Raw genomic sequence first — 20,681 nt, 5'->3', positions numbered from 1 at the left:
AAATCCACAGTCCCACATTCCATGTGATTGTGTAACCCTAGCCCTTGGCTAAGGTTGCCAAACTCCTTGTGTTTTCAAAGAAGGTTGCTCACAAACATCCACAGAACATTTTAAGGCAACTCTGTTTATCACACAGACACACCCCAGTGCCCCTAAAGACTGTTCCAGGGGAAAGGGGCATCTATCTGCATCAACAAGTTAACTCCTAGTGCTCTGTGCCTGAGAGATAAAGAACCACGTGAGCATGACCTTCCCCCTTGTCAAAAGTCTCTGGAGCTCAGCTGGAGTGTGGATTTCCCTCTAGACACTGAAGGGACAATCTGCTTAATCCAGGCAACAGAGGAAGCCAGGTAAGAAGTATCAAGTCCCTACGGTACTTTGGTTCTTCAACCTTTTTATCTCTTGACTCTTCAAGTCAAACCGCAAATTTGAGAAATCTGTGACCAGATCAGCCATCTCTCTCCTCTCTCTCTCTCTCTCTCTCTCTCTCTCTCTCTCTCTCTCTCTCGTTGTGCTCAGAGCAGCAATGCTGGAGGCAGAAGTATTTCACTCTTTCCCCCAATCTGCTATTTTCCAGATCTACCTCTCACGCCTACAATGCTCACACTCTCTGCTTGCTCCACCAAATACAAATACTGTACCTGTAATCTCTGGCCAGGCCAGGGGACAGTTTTGATTTGTCAAAGTGGTGCAGAGTAATGTGTTAAAAACCCCTTGCGCCAATCAAATTTAATGAAGGGGAGATCTGGTCACAAACCTCTCACCAACTTGTGAGGTTTGACCCGTTCTTTCTAAATGCTCAGTTAGGATTTTTCTGCTCTCCTTGAGCATTTAAAAATGGTTTTGCTTTTTCTGTTTCCCGAAGAGAGAATAAGGAATTTCTGTCTTGTGTGTGCTGAAGTAATCTGATTTATAGCCATCATTTTATTTCGGTAATTGTTTTATCTCATATGGTACAAGGGCAGCTCACAATCGAAATCATTAAACAAAGAACTGCAAACATTTCACAATACTGAAATACAGAACATAGCGGTGCATGAAAGCAGCTGATAAAAATGATACAAAAACGATCCAAATGTCAAAGTTTCCCAAAGTCCTAAGTAAATAGGTCCATCTGCAACCGGCAGCCAAAAGTTACCGTAATCATAATTTCTGCATGACAAGTTGAAATAACATTAGAAAGTTTACTTGAATGATTTTAAGAGACATATATGAGTATTGTACAAATATATCTACTATACACTATTATGTAAAGTACAAACATATATCTTAAGTCATACAACTTACCTTTTCAAACTACTCAGTCATGAGCTTTCCTGGACAGCAAACCACTTCAAAATCTGAGATCTCTCTCTTGCATCCTCATAGGTTCTTAAAGTGCCACCAATATTTACTATCATAATTCCAATTCCTATTTCTTATCTGCATTTAAGAAGTCAATATTTGGCAAAATCTACTAATACATAAGTCGATCCATTACACAAAATTTCATTAATTTTCTTTCTTTTCCCCCCATAAGGAAATATCAAAATATCACATTGGTAACATTTTTCAAATAAAGAACAAGAAAACACATCATAATTATCCAAAACCAGCTATACTTTAATCATACCTGCTCTTCCTTTAACCAGATTTTATATTCACTTTCTTAATATCTAATTTACATTATTTGACTTACATAATTTACATGATACAGATTAAATCATTCCATATTTTCCTTTCATTTCCTTCCCAACCTAGGGAACCTCACTCTATATTTCCTCTGTTTATATTTGGATCAATGAATTTTATAAAAGGTCTCTAGTTATCCCCTCCTCTTTTTTACTGTTACAAATATGTTCACTTTGTCATTATATCTATTTTCCCATGGTTTTATCAACTAATATTTAATGCTGCTTCTCATTGTGTGGCTATTAGTATACCAGCTGTTGCTAAGAGTCCAGTTTAATTCTGGGTACTGCTGCAAAACATTTTCCTTCAAATATCCAAGCTGCATAAATATTAGCTGAATATTTCATTGAGTACAGTCCTATATTCTTTTCCTTTTTTGCCTTTTCTTATAAATATAGCTGACTTTTCTTTAATTAATTACTGTGTTAATCAATGTATTTTTAAAATAATGAGCAGCAGCCTGAATAGCTTTATGTAAATGAAATTGTCTGTCACAACTTTAACTGAATATGGATATATAAAAATAAAAACACATTTTTAATGGTGCTCAGATGCGTGAAAATTATGCTGTAACCATGAGATCAGCTTTATACTCACCAGCCATAACCCAACATAGAATTAAGCGTTCTGAATGCCACTGAAATCAACAGGCTTAAATGTGTACAAGTTTCTGTTGGATTATGGTCAATAAATATACTCACATTTTTTTAAGCCAGAGGAATGAGGTTTGTCCTCATTTCTCCTCTTTCCTAGGCTTCAGTGGATAACGCATCTCACACAATCCCTTGCTGTGATAAGAAAGAAATAGAGGGGACTGCAAGTTGCAAAACCATTTTTCAAACCCCAATTCCCAAGGCACACATTAATCCATTATAACCAATATCTCTTCTCCTCAACTATGGCCTCATCCAGACTAACTTTGGTGCTGCATTTTGAGGCACAGTTCCATGCTTTAAAGTTTCATGTCCACGCATCGTTGTTGTTTTGTCCCGGTGCTTTTCCCGGGAAAAACCCACCCTTTGCTATCTTCTCCCCCCAATAAGGCATGCGACATAATTTATGGATGGTTCCCTCTTCATCTCATTCCATGTTGAAGTTGAATTTCTGCAGATGAAATGTCACATTTTAGTCAGAGGCATAGCAAGGTGAGGTGGTACCCAGTGCAAAAAAATGTTTGACACACAAACACCCCCCCACCCCACCCCACATTGCAATTCCCCCCCAATTTTTTTTTATTGATTTTCCAAATTTATAATGAATATAACACTCCAAGAAAAAAAACACATTGCGTGGGCAGGCGGAGTCCCCAGATCCCAAGTGCCCCCCCGTCATGTGGAATAACGACCCAAGACAATGTGCTATGAGATTAAATTGGCCACAACTTTATTAAATTTCAAATGTGGGTAGACCTTGGCTCAGGCATTGGGCGTTCTCCCTCCCCAGTCCCCAGCCGGGGACCTAGGGAGCATCAGGGTTATCCAGTGTTTGTGTGGGGGATGAGCCGGCTCTGGAGAACATATGTTCAAGCAGAGATAGCCGCCCCCGTTACACTGCCGCCACAGGGGAGAGCAATGACGACCTTTCGGTGTACGGTCAAAGCCTCCCTTCAGAAAACCCCTTTAACGGGGAACCCTGGTATCGCTGCTGCAAAGAGGAAGATGGACAAAAGGATTCCGCCCAAGGCCTGATACCGCCAAAGTTGTGACGTTTTGCTACGGGAAAGGCGAAACCTGCCAATGCAGGGAAATTCCTTTCTGGCCCTTTAACAGCGACCTTAACGTAGCAGCGCCCGCATACCTGTGAAGAAAAGTTAACCTGCAAAACCTGTGAAGAAAAGTTAACCTGCAAAATAAGACATTAACTGAGGGTGGGTAGGGTGGGAGAAGCTCTGGAGCCAAGTGAGGATTCCCAGGTAAGATCCTCCCTCTATTGTGTGGGCAGGTAATCCCTCCCCTACCTGGCCTGGTCTCCTTGGCAACGCTTCCCCCAGGTGGGATTGGACAACTGACTGAGGTAGGCGGAGACCTCCAGGTATCCCCCCTGGGGGAAGGCAAAGCCAAGCCTATGCTGATGGAGCCGCTCCAGATCCAGGGGCTGCGCGCGTCCACGCAAAGGTTGCCCCCCGTTTTATGCGGGGAGCGGTCATTACAATCCTAAAAAGAAGAGAAAAAAGAAGAGAAAAAACAAACATATAGACACATATTACTTCTAAGACCTAATTTAATTTTCATTGTTAACTGACTTCCACAAATACCCCCTTACTGAGTTTCATTGAATCACCTTCTAACAGCTCTCCAATATCTTCTTTCTAATCAAATTAACTCCTTTGATTTACTATCTTCTTCTCTTTTCATAATTATCTAAATCCATAGTATTTTGCACTTCATTCTTACTCTAATCCTAGGCCTGTTTGATACTTTCAAGTGACTTCTACTTATCTTACGTTTGGCTAAATAGTCTTTGAATTTCTTCCAATCTTCTTGATATTCCTCTTCTTTCTGATCACGGATTCTTCCAGTCAGGTCGGCTAGCTCCAAAAAGTCTAACATTTTCATCTGCCATTCTTCTACTGTTGGACCCCACATTGCAATTTTTGGGAATGTTGCCCAGAGTTGTTGAGCTTTTTAGGGAGGGTACCCAAAGTTGTTAAGGTTTTATTAAGAAGGGTTGGCTGTGAAACAGATACGCTCGCAGATTGCGCAAATCCAAACAACGATCACATAAATAATGGCCATGGTGCCCACCTGAAAGGTGCCAAAACTGAGTTCCGACTGATAAAAAGCCATGCCTATAACCATGCACACTTGCCCCAGAGCAGACATGTACAGCGTTGCACTGTAAATTGGTAGTGCCACCCACAGATTTCTCACCAATGGGAGAAGTGGGTATAAAATTAATACAATTAATGGTGAAAACTTTCTTGTGGCAAGTTGCACAGTCTCCTTTAGTTGCCGTATATCAGACAAGGCAGTAGTTTGCACGATCGGCGGTTGGATTTTCACTATCGGCGGGTGGTGCTGGCCTGCCGGGGGTGCGAGCACTGCCTGCCAGGGGGTGCCGGCGCCACCCGCCGATCGCGAAAATCCGACTGCCGATCGCATAAAACCGCCCTCTGGGGATACCAGCGCCGCCTGCTGGGGGGGGGGGTTGCCAGGCTGATCGTCGGGCGTATTGCACGATCAGCGGGCGGATTTTCACGACGACGATCACTCCAATCGCGAAAATCCATCTGCTGGGAGTGCAAGTGCCGCCACGCTGATCCGCCAGGGGGATTTTGTCACTCCCCAGGCATGACACCCGGGTCAGGCGGCACCCCCCGCACCCCCCTTGCGACGCCTCTGATTTTAGTAGCTTGGAGCACTTTCCAACATCATTAAGCGATCGTTAAAATGCTAGTGTGAATGTACTTTCTATATAGTCAGGTCAGGGTCCTGCGAGTTTAAGATGTGATGTGGCTGCTATTTGGATCATTTGAAATACGCTTAGATTCTTGGATCATATGTCTGTGGGGAGGGTCATGTAAACATGGCTTGGAACATCTGCCCCTCACTTCCCTCTCCCGTTATGCAAAGAAAGCCTGTGTGAAGGATCATGTGAACACCGCTCGGGTCATTTGAAATGTGATGTGGACGCTTCTCGGATCATGCTGCTTGCAACGTGATGTGAACATTGCTCGAATCATCTGCCCCGATTGGCACAATGTCACTATTCTTAACTGTGTGGTTCTTGGCAAAGACTCCCCAGAAGGGGCATCAACGCAAACACATTTCATCCAAATTTGCCAACAAATGAAAAGTGATATGCCTTTGTTGGTGTCTTTATTCCAGTCAATGGGAAAGACATCTAAGGCTTCGGGAAATGACCGCTGTCCACAGATCTGGGGTGAAGCACAGTGTCTGTCCAAGCCTCTGAGCGAAGGTAGCACACCCCTAGCGTTAATAAGAATCCTTCTGATTCAAGGGAGAAATGTAAGCTGTGCCTTTGATCTTTCCTTCCCGTAGGGGGACCATGGCTAAGAAAGTTGCCATTATCGGTGCTGGAGTGAGCGGGCTGACATCCATCAAAGGCTGCCTGGAGGAAGGCCTTGAGCCCACTTGCTTTGAACAAAGCAGTGACATCGGGGGACTATGGAGATTCACAGTAAGTCAGGAGACTTGTCGCTTGAAAGGTTAGAACACTGAATGAATGTATCTTGGGAAGCTTCCACTACAACCCACAGAGGGACACGCCCCGATTCTGATAGTTGTGTTCTGTGGCTAAGCTCCTATCGACCTCAGCTGCCACTAATATGTAGGAAGGCACCTAGTTCTAAAAGTCTTCATCAACTGATAGTTGTCCTCACCTTCGCCAGCACTCAAGTTTCTGGCTGAATTGCATTGCTCCAGAAAGGAAGTGGCTGAAATTGTGTGCATAGGTGCTGGGACATTGCATGGCAGACTATACTGCCAGACTCATCCTCATCCAGTGTTAGTCACTAAGAGCCAAACCAGGTGTGAAATATATTTTCAGTAATGTAAATAGTTTCATGCCATTCGTGTCTTCCACATGGGTGTAGCCAGGATTTTTGTTAGGGGAGGGGGCAGCCAAATTTGTCGAGCTTTCTTTTCAGGAAATCAAAGCTGTCGAGCAATGTTTGCAAGAGGAGATCTTTGTGCAGTGGATTATGCCGCAGCAGGCAGATCTGCCCATATGGCACACATAATCTGCCGCCTGAGGTAGAAACTTCATCTTGCCTTATGACAGAGCTGCTTTTCATCCTGAATTGTGCCAAAATAAAATTGGCTTGTCCCTCAGCAGTCACAAACCAAACAATGTGCTGATGGTTTAATAAATGCCCTCCACTTTTGCTGAACATAACTGGGTGGATTGTTTCACCCTCGCTCCTAGAACTGGAAGATCTGTGACCAATTGATTGTAGTCATGTGGATTATTTACCCTCTACTGTGCTTTTTGGAATAATGGCATCCTAGGAACACTGGGAGTGCCCCATTCCATTTCTTTATAGTATGTAAACAGCTTTCATCTGAGGATGAACTGGATTCCCTTTTGGATGAATTTTTGTTGTTATTATTTTTCATTACATATATAAAAAACTTGTTCAAAATGGCTTCTCTTGGAATATTTTTTATCCTGTTGCGGATGTCAGATGACTCATGGGTGCACTGGATTACATAGACAGGGAGATGAATGTTTTGGTTGTGACACCTTGCTGGGAATGCATTATATCTCTATGGAGATTTTGAGGCCAGTTGGGTTATTAGTCATAGCACTTTACTGGAGCCTCCATGTTCAGAGATAGTGAACCACCTGGCAACAGTTGATTGAGAAGCAAACAATGGTGAGGAGCTTTTGCCTTCATGCTATGTGTGTGGGATTCCTGGAGGCATCTGCCTCACCTTCACTGGAATCAGGACAGTGGACAAAATGGAACTAGGGTGTGATCAAGCAGGGATCTTCTTATTGCTCCCTAGGAAAAGGTGGAAGAAAACAGGGCTAGCATCTACAACTCTGTCGTCACCAATTCCTCCAAAGAGATGTCCTGCTTCAGTGACTTTCCAATGCCTGACCACTTTCCAAACTTCCTGCACAACTCCAAGTTCCTGGAATATTTGCGACTGTATGCAAAGCACTTTGGTCTGCTCAAGTATATCAGGTTCAAGGTATGTTGATTTAATTCACTCAATACTATCTCCTGTTTCTTTCTGAGAGCTAAATTTGGTATAATGTTAAGAAGACAAGAGAATCCATTAGCTCTGGTAAAGAGTGATGATGCTTGGACAATTCTTTTTCAAAATTTTTGATGTCTGTAGAACGTCCACCACACATGGAACGAGTCCGCTTTTTTTCATACAGTACCAACACTTACTAGCAGTTACAACCACGTAGTCCAAACCCCTGCAATGTAGTAATCTTAACTAAAGCACCCATGACAGATGGACACCCAACCTCTGCTTAAAAACCTCCAAGGAAGGAGAGCCCACCACCTTCATTTGAAGATGGCTATCATATCTCCTCTCCACCTCCTCTTATCCAGGCTAAACATACTCAATTCCCTCAACTGTTCTTCATAAGTAGTTCCTTGGTTTCCAGACCTTCGATCATCTTAGCCGTCCTCTTCTAGCTTCTCAATATCCTTCCAAAAGCCCTTCAAAAATTTCCCCTTCAGAACTTCCTGCTGTTCAATGAAGTGGGGAGTGAGGAACGTGGTGTCAGAGAAAACTGGTTGCAAAGTAATAGTGTCGTTTTTTCTGGCTTCATGGTAGACCACCGTCATCAGTTTAGAAAAAAGCCAAGATTACGCTACCACTGGCCAATGGACCATGGTCACAGAGGCAGATGGAAAGCAGGAGTCATTCATCTTCGATGCTGTCATGATCTGCACTGGCCACCAGATAGAAGCATACACCCCAGTGGAGTCTTTTCCTGGTAAGGTTTCTTCAGCCTAACAGAGAGTTGAAACCCTGAACTTATTTCAGTTGACAACACAGTGTCTGGTTGGGTTTGTGAGGTTCAGTGACCAGGCATGAGGTCATGCTGGACCAACTAGAAGAGGCAAGTAAGGCAAGCATCCAGGGTGCCAGAATTCAAGAGAGTCTTCTCACCTTAGTTATGAGCTTTCAAGGAGAGAGCTGCTGCTTGAACTTTTGGAGGAGGGGCAGCTTAACAGAGGCAGCTTAGCAGATCAACACCATTTCAGGGGGATGATAAGATCAAGAGTGTTCTGATCTCCACAATTTGCCTCAGCCACAGACAGCTGTAAGTTGAAGGAGGGGGAGAAATGAAGGGACAAAAATGGCAAACGTAAACAAGAAAATGGTTTCGCAGCCAACTCTTATTGAATGTGCTATAGTTATTCTCTGCAGGCGGAAGGGCTGGGAATGAGCAAAAGAAAATTTTAGGTCAGCCCTGGGTAGGGATTAAGGTCCTTCATATGCCTGTGCAGATAAATATCCTCATTCCCTTGCCCTTAAAAGTAAAGGGACCCCTGACCATTAGGTCCAGTTGTGGACAACTCTGGGGTTGCAGCGCTCATCTCGCTTTACTGGCCGAGGGAAGCCGACGTTTGTCCGCAGACAGCTTTTCTGGGTCATGTGGCTAGCATGACTAAGCCACTTCTGGCGAAACCAGAGCAGCGCACAGAAACACTGTTTACCTTCCTGCTGGAGTGGTATCTATTTATCTACTTGCACTTTGACGTGCTTTCGAACTGCTAGGTTGGCAGGAGCAGGGACCGAGCAACGGGAGCTCCCCCCGTTGCAGGGATTCGAACTGCCAACCTTCTGATTGGCAAGCCCTAAGCTCAGTGGTTTAGACCACAGCACCACCTGCGTCCCTTGCCCTTACATCCCCCACAATTCCACATGAGAAATCCTTTCCTATCTCATTCCCTCAAATATATGATTTTGACATGTCTCTTCATCCCCAGTTGTGCTATGTGGTGAAAACAAATCAAGCATTGTTGCCTAATTTGTTCAACTTTTGCATATTTTTTCCCAAATTCTGGATTTCCCCCCACCCATATCAGAGTTCCAAATGTATTTATCTTAGCCAACTCACACTTGGAATTCCTAGGGGAAGGGGGAGATACATCGGATAGAAGATTTGGCAGAAAATGATGGCTCACCCTTCTGATGCCATAAAACAAACAAACCCTCTACTGCTTTGCTTAGAAGAGGCCATAGTTAACATGTTTTTGTCCTTAGCATGCTCTTTGGATGTAAAATAAAAATAGGAATTAAAAAACAACAACCATAGCTCCACTAGATCACTGACTCTACAAATATATACTGATTTAAAGTCATTGACTTTCACATTCTAAAAGGCTACTTTCTTGTACTGCATACTGCACCAATGTTTGATCACAAAACGGGTTAGTCACTTGGCTAAAGCTATATTGTTTTTACCAGTTTTTTCCTCTCGTGAGAAGATATATTTGAGGGAATAGCATTCTTCCACTACAGATGAGCCAAGCAAAGTTTGTCTTGTACCTGAATGCTGTGATATCCTGATCTAGAATCTATCCAAAAACAACTTTTTGCAACTATTAAGTTATTCTGCGAGTGCTGTAGCAACTCTTTGCTTCATGGCAGGTTTTGAAAAGTTCCAGGGAAACTATTTCCACAGCCGAAATTACAAAAACCCTGATGGGTTCAATGGAAAGACTGTTGTGATCATTGGGATGGGGAATTCAGCTGCTGACATCGCTGTGGAGATCTGCAGGAAGGCGAAGAAGGTAAAGAGGCTGTTTGGGGAGAGGGGTGATGTGAAGAATTGGATATCTTCTTGATAGGCATGGATTACAAAACAAAATAGATGGAACCCAACCTAAGGTGGACTTACCCACGCGATGGCTGGCAGCAGGACCCACTGACTGAAGGAAGGAGCAGAGATAGAGGAGGAAGAACGGGAAGAAGGTTTACGGTAAGAAAGAGGAGGATAGATGTAAACAGATATTGTAACAGTAAATGTTATTTTATATATACCCTGCCTGTCAGGAACTCAAGTCCGCTTGCTGATAAAGTAAGAACAGCTAAGAGATCAGCAGCGGAAAACATTAAAAAGCAACTGAACATACATATACAAAAACATATATAAATATGTCCCGGGCGCAAAATTGTTAGGGGCACAAGATTTCAACACCCCGTGCTACTTCAATACAGCTGTGCCCTTCCATCACAGGGCTCTGTTGAACACGGCTTCTTCCTGTGAACCAGGAAGTGACCTCTCCAGACAACGAAACAACTCTTCTTGTCTTATCTCTGCGGCTGCAATCTCCTGGGTGATGCAGACGCTGTTAAGCAGTTGAATTTGCATGCATACTAAGTCCGTTTCCCTCTCTCCCCCTCCCCCTCTGTGTGGCCCAGGACCCTTGCAACCCACGCTACGCCACTGGATTTGTGAAGGAGAGAGGAAGCTTTGAGAGAGTTTTGGGGGCTCATCGGCTTCTCTTGCTGCCCCACAGGTTTTCCTCAGCACAAGGGGAGGCACCTGGGTGATGAGCCGGGTGTATGACAATGGCTATCCTTGGGACACCATCTTTCACACGCGCTTCAACGACTTGATCCGAAATTCTGCCCCTTGGTTCCTTTTGCAATGGATGACGGAACGGAAAATGAACCAGTGGTTTAGCCACGAGAACTATGGCTTGGTGCCTCGAAACAGGTATATAGTTCAGGCCTAGGCAAACTCGGCCCTCCAGATGTTTTGGGACTACAACTCCCATCATCCCTAGCTAACAGGAACAGTGGTCAGGGGTGATGGGAATTGTAGTCTCAAAACATCTGGAAGGCCGAGTTTGCCTAGGCCTGATATAGTTGGTCATTTTGCTTCAAAAGGGGGTTGTTGTGACCTGGGTTTGTTGCCATGGTTATTGCAAGACACAACAAGAGACAAAAAGCAGCTTGTGGCAGTTAGACACAAATTCTGTCAGTCCTATGCTTCCATCCATCTCCTTTTTGAAAAGGCATGTGGTCCCTGTGTTTAGACCAGGAAATCTGTGAGAAGAATTTCGCACCATCTGAGGATGCTGTTGCCTGTTGTGCCTCTGCATGGATCGCTGATGGATTCATTCATTCATAATTCATTCAGTCTCTGCATGGATCGCTGATCTGGGCTTTCCACCGTCCAGCCAGCAGAGTAAACCTAAAATAGATTCACAAACAGAAATACAGAAACTGGTCTCCTTTGAGGACAGGGGGTGTAAGTGTAACAGGTCCAGCCTGACTTCAAGTCAAGGAAAAAGTGTGCAACTTGACCAAAACTTTGGGAAATGTAAGTACCGTATTTTTCCATGTATAACACACACCCCCCCCCCGTGTATAAGACATCCCCTATTTTTGGGGACTCCAAATTAAGAAAATGGGGGGAGGATTGCCCAGAGTTGTTGAGCTTTTTTTTGGGGGGGGGGGGACTGACAAAGATTGCTCATCCGCATGACCACACACATTGCCCATTCGCCACCAACAGCCTCCAATCGCCTGCCTAATAGCAGCAGCGGCAGCCAATCGAAAGCAGCCATTGCCACAGCCACCACTCACACACCCAATCACCTTGACAGTCTCCGGATAGGCGCAGCAACTAATCAACTGTCCCGCCAATCAACTTTCTCTTTTTTGAAGAGAAAAACCTCATCGAATACACAGAAAAGTACGGTATGTGAAGCACTTTGAACCCTATGAAGCACTGTAGAGGAGTTATGTTCCAGGGATTGCACCTAAAGCCAAAATTGCCTATACAAGCAATCCTTGTTTTACATGTGGGTTCCATTCCAGACGTAGGGATGCGGGTGGCGCTGTGGTCTAAAACACAGAGCCTAGGACTTGCCGATCAGAAGGTCGGCGGTTCGAATTCCCGCGACGGGGTGAGCTCCCGTTGCTCAGTCCCAGCTCCTGCCAACCTAGCAGTTCGAAAGCACGTCAAAGTGCAAGTAGATCAATAGGTACCGCTCCGGCGGGAAGGTAAAAGGTTTCTGTGCACTGCTCTGGTTCACCAGAAGCTGCTTAGTCATGCTGGCCACATGACCCGGAAGCTGTCTGCAGACAAACGCCGGCTCCCTCGGCAAGTAAAGCGAGATAAGCGCTGCAACCCCAGAGTCGGTCACAACTGGACCTAATGGTCAGGGGTACATTTACCTCCATTCCAGTCACCCCCCACTTCACCCTTCGGTGGAGCGCATATAAGCCCGTTCAGTCCCATTCCACCCCTGCCCCTTTTCATGATGTTTTACGGACGCCTGCCCTTTTCCCACCCCTTTCCTATTCATTTTTATTATCTTTTTTCCCCACGAGAAGCTGAATGCACTCAAGTCAATTGCACATAGGTTGCTGGCTCACTGTATTATTGGTGGAGAATAAGAACAGTGTCATCCCTTCCAGTTTCTGGGCATGTTTCTCCACTCTCATTTTGCCTTCCAGATCCCTGATGAAAGAGCCAGTGTTCAATGACGACTTGCCTAGCCGTATCCTCTGTGGTGCGGTGATGGTGAAACCACTCGTCAAGGAGTTCACCGAGAGCTCCGTCATTTTTGAAGATGGAACTGTAGAGGAGAATGTGGATATTGCCATCTTTGCAACAGGCTACACGGTTGCGTTTCCTTTTCTGGACAAGTCAGTGATCAAGGTGGAAGACAATCGGGTCCCGTTGTATAAACACGTCTTTCCTCTTCATCTGGAGAAGCCAACGCTGGCTGTTATTGGCCTCATCCAGCCCCTTGGGCCTATCATGCCCACTGCAGAGCTGCAAGCTCGCTGGGCAACCAGAGTCTTTAAGGGTAAGATTCTGGTTCTGATTATACAGCTCAGTCAGGGTGCATAGTACGAGAGCCAGTGTGGTGTAGTGGTTAAGAGCAGTGGACTCGTAATCTGGTGAACCGGGTTCGCTTCCCCGCTCCTCCACATGCAGCTGCTGGGTGACCTTGGCCTAGTCACACTTCTCTGAAGTCTCTCAGCCTCACTCACCTCACAGAGTGTTTGTTGTGGGGGAGGAAGGGAAAGGAGAATGTTAGCAGCTTTGAGACTCTTCGGGTAGTGATAAAGTGGGATAGCAAATCCAAACTCTTCTTCTTCTTCTTCTTTGCCTTGAGGAGGTTGCAATCTAACATTTTACAGTAAACAAAATAAGAAGCAGAAGGGGGTGAATGCGGAGGTAAACGGGAAATAATATACCAGGTAAATGGGAAATAACAAGCCCAGGGTGACATGCTTGTTTTCATTATGCCATTAGTGAAGCATTGTTGCCTTGCTACTCATGTAGTTTGGCAATTTTCAAAGTTAGGATATCAGATTACAGTGGAATTTTGGGTTGCGTACGTGATCCGTGCGGGAGGCATGTTCGCAACCCGAAGCATTCGCAACCGGCAGCGCCACGTCTGTGCACATGTGTGATGCAATTCGGCGGTTCTGCGCATGCGCAAAGCACAATTTAGTGTTTCTGCACATGCGCGAGCACCAAAACCCGGAAGTAAGCCGTTCTGGTACTTCCGGGTTTCGGCGCATCCATAACCTGAAAACGTGTAACCCGAAGCGTCTGTAACCCGAGGTACCACTGTAATTACACATTTGACGTGTCCCCAAATTTAAAATTTGGATATTTTGATAGTTCTTTGATTATAAAATCCAGTTTTGCGGTTGAAACACGAGTTGTAGGCATACACAGTGTCCCATCAAAATAGAGAGCCAAAGACACCATAAATCCTAATCAAAACCTTAAAAATCCAATATCCAAAATCTGGGCAGCTTGATCACGGATTTGTAATAATAATGGTTATGACAATCAGCATTTATATAAAGCTGCCCAAGAACTGCACATAGATTATCTTGGCAATTGCACCTACAGCTTTCTGAAATGGGCCAATGTTGTCACTGCACCGCTACCAATCGGGCAGCTGAAGATGAGAGATGAGTGGCTTGCTTACGTGAGATTTGAACTGGGAACTCCCTCAAGCACAGCCATCTTCTCCCAGCCTTGGGATGCCTACGTGGGCACTAAGGGAAGGGAGAAGAAAATTGGGTGGGACAATATGTGGTCTTTCTGACTTTCAGTATCATGGGGTAGATAGACTCCAAGGCTGTGAAGCAAGAATTGGCTGGTGGGAAAAGTAGAGGCACTTGGCCAATGGCACTTGCTGGGGAAGGAATGGAACTCGTTTACTTCTTGACCTGTTCAAGGGGTCACGGCCAAGCAGGGCTGTCTTAAGCATATCTGGTGCCGTGGTGCAAAGATCCCTCCGGTGCCCCACCGGCAACTCCAAAACAAGGGAGGGAGCAGTAGAAAATGTCCTCTGCCTCCCCCACGGGCCCGATCCCCGGCGTGGTGGCGGTGATCAAGGAGGACAATGTGGTGGCGGACATGCTCTCCAGCATCAGGGCACCCGAGAAGGCAGCCCAGGAAGGCTGCACGCCGCCTTTCACCAGAAAGCAGGAGAAGGACAATGACCAGGAGCAGGACAGTCTTTAGCAGATGCAGAGGTTTGGGAGGGAAGCTACGTGCCGCTTCCATTCTAGGCCTCTGCGGGGAGCGCTCTCCTCCTGTGGAGGCTAGGGGAGGAAGCTGCATGCCTGCCAGCCATATAGTTGGCGGGTCGCAGCTAGCAGGCATGCAGGGAAAAGGGAGGCTGCCAGCAAAGCCACGCAGCTCCCCCACCCGCTAGGGTGCCCCTGAGAGGGTGGCACCCGGGCGCAATGAACCACTAAGACCAATGGGAAAGACAGCTCTGCGGCCAAGTTGCAGACCTCTTGCAGACCTCCTGCAACAGTTGGAAAGTCGGCTCTGATGGCTTAGTCTCTTGGGGACGCCTCTCCCCACTATGATTTTATGAAGGTTTTTTTGGGGGGGGGTTGGCTGTTCTTTTAACCAGATTGCTCCTTATGGCACCATTCACTAAAACAGTGGGTCCACCTGTTGCACATTAAAACCAAAGCACTTTTATGTGCCGTAGATCTCTTCTGGTTCGCTCTGGTGCATTTTGAATGAGCCTGATGTTGTGGCTATGGCAAAAAGGGGTCAAACTATGATTTCAGTTGGCTGTGTTGCTCTGTGCACCTTGCATTGCTTGCCTCTTGGTTTTCTTACTTCTTTTTCCTTTTCCCTCCTGGCAGTGATAAGTATTTTGACTGGGATCTCGTTGAGATTGGGACTTGCCACTCTGTAAAAGACAACATGCATTGATGGTGCTGCGTAACTCATTATATTTGCTACACAGGTTAAGAAAAGCATTCCAGTCTATGGTCAAACCACAACATACATTTTAAAGCACATGGCTCGCCCCCCCCCCCGAATTGTGGGAACTATAGTTCACCCCTCACACAGCTCCAGTTCCCAAGATTCTTTGCAAATGTAACTGCTTTGCAGTATATTAACTTTCCATTATCAGAGTTAAAGAAATCAGTAATAATATTCTGGAGAACCACGTTATTAAAGTGAGGAAAGCTACACATCATTCTTATTAAAGATGTAAAGTGGTACCTCGGGTTACATACGCTTCAGGTTACAGACTCCGCTAACCCAGAAATAGTACCTCGGGTTAAGAACTTTGCTTCAGGATGAGAACAGAAATCGTGGTCCCGCGGCACAGCAGCAGCAGGAGGCCCCATTAGCTAAAGTGGTGCTTCAGTTTAAGAACAGTTTCATGTTAAGAACGGACCTCTGGAATGAATTAAGTTCTTAACCCAAGGTACCACTATATATAAAAGCAAAATAGGGTTGCACGCTACCCCAATCTCTGGGTGGTGTGAGATTCCAGGGATTCTAGGAACTTAGGCTCTGTGTTTCCTTCTGGGAATGAGGCACAGTGGTGACAGTGGTGACTTTAGGATATATGGGTTATTTAGGATATACGCATTTGCACCCTGAGATCTTGCAATCAAGGGTGGTATAGAAATCAATCAAACAAACAAATAACCTTAACCTATGATGGAGAGGTTGATAGCATTGACACCCCTAAAGGGTCTTTCTTTTCCCATAGCCGCAGCAGACTTCAGCCTCTCTGGCTTTTCAGCCTTCCGCTTTCCTATCCAGCTTCTAGCTCACAAAACCCAACTCTTTCAACCCTAAACTCTGGCTTTTGCCCTTCTCACTATCGTAAGAGTTGAAGGAGGGTTGCCACCCATTTGCTTTCCGGCACACAGCCCCCTCTCCTTGCTTTCTTAATGGCTCATCACCCCAGGCAATGACCTCATCAGAAAGTTAGCCTGGCTTATATTTCAAGACTTGTTGGGTCCAGGCGTTAGAAAGGTCTGGCACCCACAAACTCATAAACAATAGATTGGGGTGGAGGGTGATGGGATGAGAAGCTATGAAAAGAAGTGGGGCAAAAGAGCTGATCTCCTCTGTCTTCCCCCCAAGAATATATATTGTAGACATGACCTCAGCCCCAACTCTTAATCTTTTTAGGGCTAAGTTTGCTGCCTTCAGAGATCACTATGGTGGCTGACACCACCAAGAGGAATGAGAAGAGGATCAAATGGTAAGAGAAACATCCAATGCTTTATGGTTAATATCAGCTCCAGATCAGATAACGATGATGATTATTTATTTATACCCCGCCCATCTGGCTGGGTTTCCCCAGCCACTCTGAGTGGCTCCCAACAGAATATTAAAAACATGATAAAACATCCAACACGAAAAACTTCCCTAAACAGGGCTGCCTTCAAATGTCTTCTAAGAGTCAGATAGTTGTTTATTTCCTTGACATGTGATGGGAGGGCATTCCACAGGGCGGGTGCCACTACCAAGAAGGCCCTCTGCCTGGTTCCCTGTAACCTCACTTCTCTCAGGGAGGGAACTGCCAGAAGGCCCTCGGAAGTGGACCTCAGTGACTGGGCTGAACGATGGGGGTGGAAAAAGAATATAATAGAAGGGTGGATGACTTATAAAAAGGTAAAGGGACCCCTGACCATTAGGTCCAGTCGTGGCTGACTCTGGGGTTGCGGCGCTCATCTCACTTTATTGGCCGAGGGAGCCGGCATACAGCTTCCACGTCATGTGTCCAGCATGACTAAGCTGCTTCTGGTGAACCAGAGCAGTACATGGAAATGCCATTTACCTTCCCGCCGGAGCGGTACCTATTTATCTACTTGCACTGGCAAGCTTTCGAACTGCTAGGTTGGCAGGAGCAGGGACCGAGCAACGGGAGCTCACCCTGTTGCAGGGATTCGAACCATCGACCTTCTGATCGGCAAGTCCTAGGCTCTGTGGTTTAACCCACAGCACCACCCGCGTCCCGGATGACTTATAGAAATTTATTAAAACAGGAGGGAGGAGCGTATCAATTGAAAGAATTTAAGGAATTATCAGTGAAATTAACAACATGGATACAATATCAGCATTTGAACGAAGTAGTTAAGAAGGATAGGCTACGAGGGCTTGGGGAACAAATATGGATAGCTTCCACCCACCAGATTCAAGATGAGTGCCCCCACCTCCGCTTTTCTGCTACTAGACTTGTTCTTGCCTAAGTTATGTGCTCAGGATAAAATCATGTTATGCCTTCTCCACCTTAGATATTGGTGTGAGTGATGTCTTTCTTCACCTTCAAAGGTTTGGCACCAGCCGCAGCCAGTCAATCCAAACGGATTTCATTGAGTATCTGGACGAGCTTGCTGCTCTCACAGGAGCAAAGCCAAACCTGTTGACGCTCCTGCTGAGAGATCCCAAGCTGGCCTTGACCATCTTCTTTGGACCCTGCAGCCCATTCCAGTTCCGCCTGATGGGACCAGGGAAGTGGGCTGGAGCCAGGAACGCCATCCTGACCCAGACACAGCGGATCATCAAGCCCACAAAAACTCGAACAGTGGGCAATTCTTCGAGTAACTCTCTGCTCTCCCTGCTTAAAATCCTTGGCTTCCTTGCTCTCTTGGTTGCAGTTTTCCTATCCATTGGTCAGCGCTGAACTCTACCCAATGAGGCAGCAATGGCAAACTGCTGCTTTACTGATGCCTGCTTGCTCTTCAACGCATGTATAGGGGTCACACGGGGCCAACTTTCCACGCTCAAACTTGTGTCCCTCTTAGGGTCTCTTGTTTCCTACAAACTTAGCAAACGTCTGGGAAACAATGAAATAGGAACATACAGGCAAAGTATGGAAGGGCAAATCTGTCAGTTTCGGTTTCTCTTGATTTCTCGTGCTTTCCTATCAAGTTTACTGTGCACGTTTCCCAATCAATTTGCTTAAAAAGAAAAAGTGTCTCATGAAAATTCATCAATGTTTTTGTGCGCATTCCTCCTAATACATTTTTGCTAGGAATTTTCCCTAATACAGTTCATTTTGATATGCTATTTTCACAAATATGTGCATTTGAATGTGCACCTTCTCCCAATGATGTTTTCCAACAACAACAACAAAGTGAACAAAGAGACGTATATTAGGAGAAGTGTGAATTTTGAAGGATAGCTGTTTCAGGACCCACAAATTAGGTAGGTTTGCCTGAAAATGTGAATTGAATGGGCTTCCCTCCCATTTCTAATGTGAAGTCAGGAAAACACACACACACACACCAGGGAAAATGGGCTGGTAAACCAATTGGCAAGGCCGGCAAGGTCTTGTGCCTTTTGGGTGCAACTTAGAATTGTAGCTTTTATTTTTTAGAAAAGTATGTTTCTGGTCCTTTGAAGGGACATTTGAACTGTGTGGTCTATGTAAGGCTTGAGAGAGTCAGCGAGGGTGAATCTCTTTTGTGCTGCTTCCCCCTTTCTCATGAACCCCCTGCCCCAAGCTCCAGTTACCCATTGCACCTGTGCCACCAAAACCCTCTGCATGCCCGACAAATGCCTAAAATGCAAGAGTTTACAAATAAATCGTGCGCAAAAAAAAAACTGTATGTGTTTTTAATCACTCATTTAACACTGCAATTCAGACCAGTGCATCATTCTGTTCTATAGGAGCTGAGCCCCTGGTTCCTTCAAGTTTATTTCATGCTGAGCATCAAGGGCTATGCTTTGTTACTCTTGCTATGAAGACAGGGCTCCCAGTACGTTTCCGAGCACAATTCAAAGTGTTGGTGCTGACCTTTAAAGCCCTAAACAGCCTCGGCCCAGTATACCTGAAGGAGTGTCTCCACCCTCCATTGTTCAGCCCAGACACTGAGGTCCAGCTCCGAGAGCCTTCTGGTGGTTCCCTCACTGCGAGAAGCAAAGTTATGGAGAACCAGGCAGAGGGCCTTCTCAGTAGTGGCTCCCGCCCTGTGGAACATCCTCCCATCAGATGTCAAAGAAATAAACAACTACCAGAGTTTTAGAAGACATCTGAAGGCAGCCCTGTTTAGGGAAGTTAAAAAAAAAGTCTGATGTTTTAATGTATTTTTAATCTCCTGTTGGAAGTCGTCCAGAGTGGCTGGGGAAACCCAGCTAGATGGGCAGGGTATAAGTAATAAATTATTATTATTATATTATTATAGGGCTTGATAGATGGGTTTTATTTATTTGATGTGTTGCATCACACTTTATGTTGCTGCAAATCAAGGTAGCAAACGGTATAATTGATCTGATATCCCAGTCTTCAAGGACAAGACCAGAATGAATTATCCATGTTTCTTTATCCTTTTATAATAGGTATGTGAGGGAGGAAGAAAAAAAGGGGGGCTTAAACAGCCTGTTCCCTCTCTTCAACTCCCCCCCCTCCATTTTCCCTTCAGCCATCCTCTGAAAAGAGATGTGGGGATCAAATTTCATTTCATGCATTCAAATGCAGGTCTGGGTAGAAGTTTCTAGAGGACAATTGCCATTCTCGGATAGAAGTAAACTCCCATCAGTACACTGACATTAGCATTACAGGTTGGACATGGGTTGTTGGGAATCCTCTGCTGTCAATGTAAAGCTGAGTTCACACCCTTAGATTGATATACTTTTGACTTCCTTAGCTTACTAGAATAATGCAAAAGTAAATACTTCCATCAGTGACTGATAAGTAACTTTAGAATCACTTTCGGGGGTGGGGTGGGGGTGGGACAGAACAGTGTAGTTAGTCCAGTTTTTGTACATACTGAGGTACTATATTACAAAGGGCTTAGTACAAAGGTCAAAGTGTGTGGGTTTTCTTCCACTTAGAATTCTCCATTTTTGCCCATCTGTAACATTGCCAAACACCACCTTTCAAAGCTAAAACCTGATATTCTCCTCCCCACCCAGCCGGGAAACAAATTCTTGGCAGCTAAAGGAGCCTAGTTTGGGGCACTTGTGAATAAAAGAATGAGGGGACCGGCAGCCAATTCTTAGTTTTGCACCTGAGGAACTAAACATTCACATTCCAGAGATGTTGCTGTGTTAAAAGTGTTGAAGCAAAACTAACAAAAGGTACCGCTGGCACCTTAAAGACAAACATCTGAAAATATCTCATCAGGCATTTTTAAAGCAACAATATCTACCCAATGAAGTGAAAAAGAAACATATCAGTGAGGCGAAACAGGTACTCAGGACAAATCACCTAGAACCAGAAGTGCCATAACCGTATCTCCATGTTTCACCATCTCCTTTTCCCTATATTTACATCATCTGCCTCCTCTCACACATAACCAACT

General features: G+C 45.2%; 1 protein-coding gene and 1 long non-coding RNA gene across 2 annotated transcripts; one reads left to right on the top strand and one right to left on the bottom strand.

The window, feature by feature from the left end:
* The first annotated feature begins 79 nt into the window (after positions 1-79).
* LOC310765942 (dimethylaniline monooxygenase [N-oxide-forming] 2-like) lies at positions 80-18,981 on the top strand. The gene is made up of 9 exons (XM_083621623.1): positions 80-351; positions 5,675-5,811; positions 7,143-7,331; positions 7,935-8,097; positions 9,762-9,904; positions 10,634-10,833; positions 12,585-12,940; positions 16,561-16,633; positions 17,707-18,981. The coding sequence occupies exons 2-9, from the start codon at positions 5,680-5,682 to the stop codon at positions 18,056-18,058; spliced, it is 1,608 nt and encodes a 535-aa protein (XP_083477749.1). The 5' UTR covers positions 80-351; positions 5,675-5,679; the 3' UTR covers positions 18,059-18,981.
* On the bottom strand, positions 15,003-16,554 carry LOC310765982. Its single transcript, XR_014549898.1, has 2 exons — positions 16,274-16,554; positions 15,003-16,236 (listed from the first exon to the last, which is right to left on the bottom strand). It is a non-coding gene; the product is annotated as an uncharacterized lncRNA (long non-coding RNA).
* Positions 18,982-20,681: the final 1,700 nt, after the last annotated feature.

The sequence above is a fragment of the Podarcis filfolensis genome (genome assembly GCF_964270895.1).
Source record: "Podarcis filfolensis genome assembly, chromosome: 6".
Classification (NCBI taxonomy): domain Eukaryota; kingdom Metazoa; phylum Chordata; class Lepidosauria; order Squamata; family Lacertidae; genus Podarcis; species Podarcis filfolensis.
This window is presented reverse-complemented; position numbering and strand designations above follow the sequence as displayed.